This window comes from Eimeria tenella, genomic scaffold (genome assembly GCF_000499545.2).
Source record: "Eimeria tenella Houghton genomic scaffold, Eth_scaff9, whole genome shotgun sequence".
NCBI classification, from domain to species: Eukaryota; Apicomplexa; class Conoidasida; order Eucoccidiorida; family Eimeriidae; genus Eimeria; species Eimeria tenella.
In genome coordinates this window covers 30,399-33,657 of record NW_013543465.1, presented here as the reverse complement: position 1 = coordinate 33,657, position 3,259 = coordinate 30,399, and the positions used below count along the sequence as shown (strand labels likewise).

Sequence of the window (3,259 nt, the reverse complement as noted above, 5' to 3'; positions counted from 1 at the left end):
GCGGGCGCCCGCCGTGGCGCAGGGGCGCGCGCGCGCGCTGTCCGCTTCCCAGCTGCTGCTCAGCGCGCTGCTGCTGCTGCTGCTGCGGCTGCTGCTGCTCCGCGCGCTGCTGCCGCCGCTGCCGCTGCTCCGCTCGCTCGTGTTGCTGCTGTGCAGCAGCACCGCGTCGCCCCGCAACGGCCCCTTCGCTCCCCGCCCGCTGCTGCCCCGCGCAGCCCCCTCGCCCTTCGCCGGACCGCCCTCAGCAGCAGCAGCAGCAGCAGCAGCAGCAGCGGCGAACTCCGCAGACCCCACACTCGGCGCCAACGGACCCCAAGACGCCTCCCGGTAACGAGCTGTGACTGTGCACACAACGCCCACCAACCCCACCCCCTTTCAGGCCCAAAAAGCCCCGCAGCAACACACACACTGCAGCAGCGGCAGCAGCAGCAAAAGCACCAGCAGCAGCCAAAGCAGCAGCAGCCTAACACGCACAACCGGCAACGGGACACCAGCGACTCAGAGTGACGGACAAGCGGCCTCGTGGTCTTGCTGCAGCACCGCAGCTGCCGCCTCTATGAACTCCCTCTCCTTCCTGCTGCTGCTGCTGCTGCTGCTGCTGCTGCTGCTGCTGCTGCTGGTCCCCTCGGCCACTTCGCGCCGCAAATGGAACAGCTCCGGAGGAGCCGACTGGACCTCCGCGTCCGTCAGCAGCCCCAGAGGCATTTTGCAGAAACAGAATAATTATTTTTCAAGACACCCGACAACTTCGGGGATCTCCAGAGAAGCAAAGGAAGCAAAAGAAGCAACAGAGACGGAGGGGCTTCCCTGGTCTTCTAGGCCGGAGCGGAGCCGCAGCAGCAGGCCAGCAAACACCCGCGCGCCGCTGCTGCTGCTGCTGCTGCCGTCGGCGCTCTGCTGCTGCTGCTGCTGCTGCTGCCGACGCGGAGGGCGGCCGGGATTTCAGCTCGGAGGCAACTGTGTCTTTGCGTCTAGAGCCGAGGAGAAGGACTCAGCGTCAAAAGGCAGTTGCGAAAAAACGGAGAAGTCGGGAAGCAGCGCAGTGACCCGCGGCTGCTTCGAATCTGAGCTGCTGCGCAGCGCAGCAGCGCCACTTGAGATGAAAAACAGTAAAAAAGCCACTTGTCGCCAGAGAGAAAGGCAAAAGATGTTTAGTAAAGGAGTGGAGAAGGAGCGACGCGGGAAAGCGCGAAAGCGACTCGGGTGTACAGACACCTCCGAGGAAGTGGCGCGGTAAGCTGACGCGCCACTTCTTCTTCAGTTTCAAGAAACACGGAAAGATCCGCGTCTCGATAGTCAAGAGTATTTCATTTTTTTTCGAAAGACAAAAGCCTCGAACGCGAAAAGGAGCCTCCGCGTGATCTACGGAGTCGAAACCAGCTCGGAGGAACCGCAGCAGCACCCATTCAACTTCCCGATTCCTCCCGCGATTCCGGGTCTTCCCGCGCCCCCAAAGCCCCTTTAAAACGCCAAAAGCACCGCATTTATTTCCTTTATTTCGAAGTAAAAAAGCGAAAAAGAAAACAAATGTGTAGCCAGTGTGCAACTCGCCAGAGCCCCCTGCTGCGCCTTTGCAAGTCAGCAGACCACTGGCTGAGCGACTCCAGCCCGCGATCGACTCTTTCCCCTTTTTGCTTTTATTTTTCGCAACTTCGACCAATTTATCTTTTTAAATCTCCTTTTCCAGTGTGAGTACACTTCAAAATCCCAAAAAAGCAGCCCCCACTGCCCTCACCCGCCTGCTGCAGCAGCCCCCACACTGCCCAGGCCTCCTTTTCGTCTGCTGCTGCTGCTGCTGCTGCGCCTCCGCCAGCAGCAACTTTGCCATTAATGATAAAATGCCATCAATTCCACTTTGCTGCTGAGTCGCAGCGGCTGACGCCCAGGGAGCTACCCGACAAACTGCAGCAGCAGCAGCAGCAGCAGCAGCAACTCTGAAATCCCGACAAGCCACCAGCAGCGGCTTCTGCAGCAAGCCGCGCCTTGCAGCAAAAGGCGAATTGCGTTGCTGCGGCGCTGCAGTGCAGCAGCAGCGCAGCAGCAGCGCAGCACAACTGAATATGAGCTGCAGCAGCACAGAAACGAGCAGCAGAAGAGCAGCAGAAATGCGAAAGTGCCCCTTAAATGATATTTCTTTTGCAAATATTTCTTCAAATCCGAAGAAACTTCATTAAAGAATTCCAGCAAAATGAGGCCCTGCAGCAGTGCACACTTGGGGTTTACGTCCACCGCAGCAGCGGTGTACGTACACCGACACTGAAAAGCAGCAGCAGCAAAAAGGAAAATCTCATTTGCTGCTGCAGCGAGCTGCTGCTGCACTTCTGCGCTGCAGCAGCAAAGCACTTCAACTAGAAAAGCAGCTCGGGGCGACTGTGTTGTCTTTGGATTCAAAAATAGAAAATGATATCAAATATAGTTTAATTCTTTTAACTTCATTTTAGCAAATAGAAGCAGCAGCAGCAGCTGCAGCAGCTGCAGCAGCAGCAGCTGCAGCAGCAGCAGCTGCAGCAGCAGCAGCTGCAGCAGCAGCAGCTGCAGCAGCAGCAGCTGCAGCAGCAGCAGCTGCAGCAGCAGCAGCTGCAGCAGCAGCACGAATAACGCCAAACTTGAACTGCAGCAGAACTGCAGCAGAACTGCAGCAGAACAGCACCAAAAGCAATGAGAGATTTCCCCAAGTTCCCAAATTCGAAGGAGACGAAGTGAAAAACAAAAGGTCTTTTTCTTTCTTTAGTTGCAGCTTTAGTTCAACTTTAAGCCCCTGCTGCTGCTGCTGCTGTTGTTGTTGCTGCTGCGGCTGCTGCAGCAAATTAAATTTAAATTCAAAGGGAGAAACTCACTTTGCTGCTCCATTTCGCAAAAATCCACTAAAACCTTCTTAACTTTTTCGGGTGCACGTACACCACAGGTAAGCCCCAGCAGCAGCTGCACAGATCTGAGGTGTACGTACACCTCAACGCAGCAAACTGACTGCCACACTCTTCAGACGTTCACACACTTATTCAAGTATATATAAATATAAATATAAGTATATAAATAATAAATATAAATACAAATATATATATATATATGTTTGGATGTTTATTATACTTTTCTATGCTTTTAGTAGAGCTACTCATATACATATATATATTAAATGAATGAAAAATAATAAGAAAGGAATATAAAACAAAACTATAAATTCAAATATAATAGAACTATGAAGTGTCTGAAGTCCACCACTCCTAGACTAGGCTGCAGCTGCAGCGCAGGCCAACTCGGC

The 3,259-nt window shown here is 53.9% G+C and overlaps 1 protein-coding gene across 1 annotated transcript in view; it reads right to left on the bottom strand.

Annotated features, from left to right (window-relative positions):
• The window catches only part of ETH_00008440 (uncharacterized protein), a gene marked incomplete at both ends in the record, with an annotated part of 3,544 nt that extends 2,839 nt beyond the window's left edge, over positions 1-705 (bottom strand). Inside the window, 2 exons of the mRNA XM_013378501.1 lie at positions 2-341; positions 513-705. Coding sequence (XP_013233955.1) covers positions 2-341; positions 513-705 — 533 coding nt within the window. The remainder of the gene's footprint in view (position 1; positions 342-512) is intronic.
• Between the last annotated feature and the right edge of the window lie 2,554 nt (positions 706-3,259).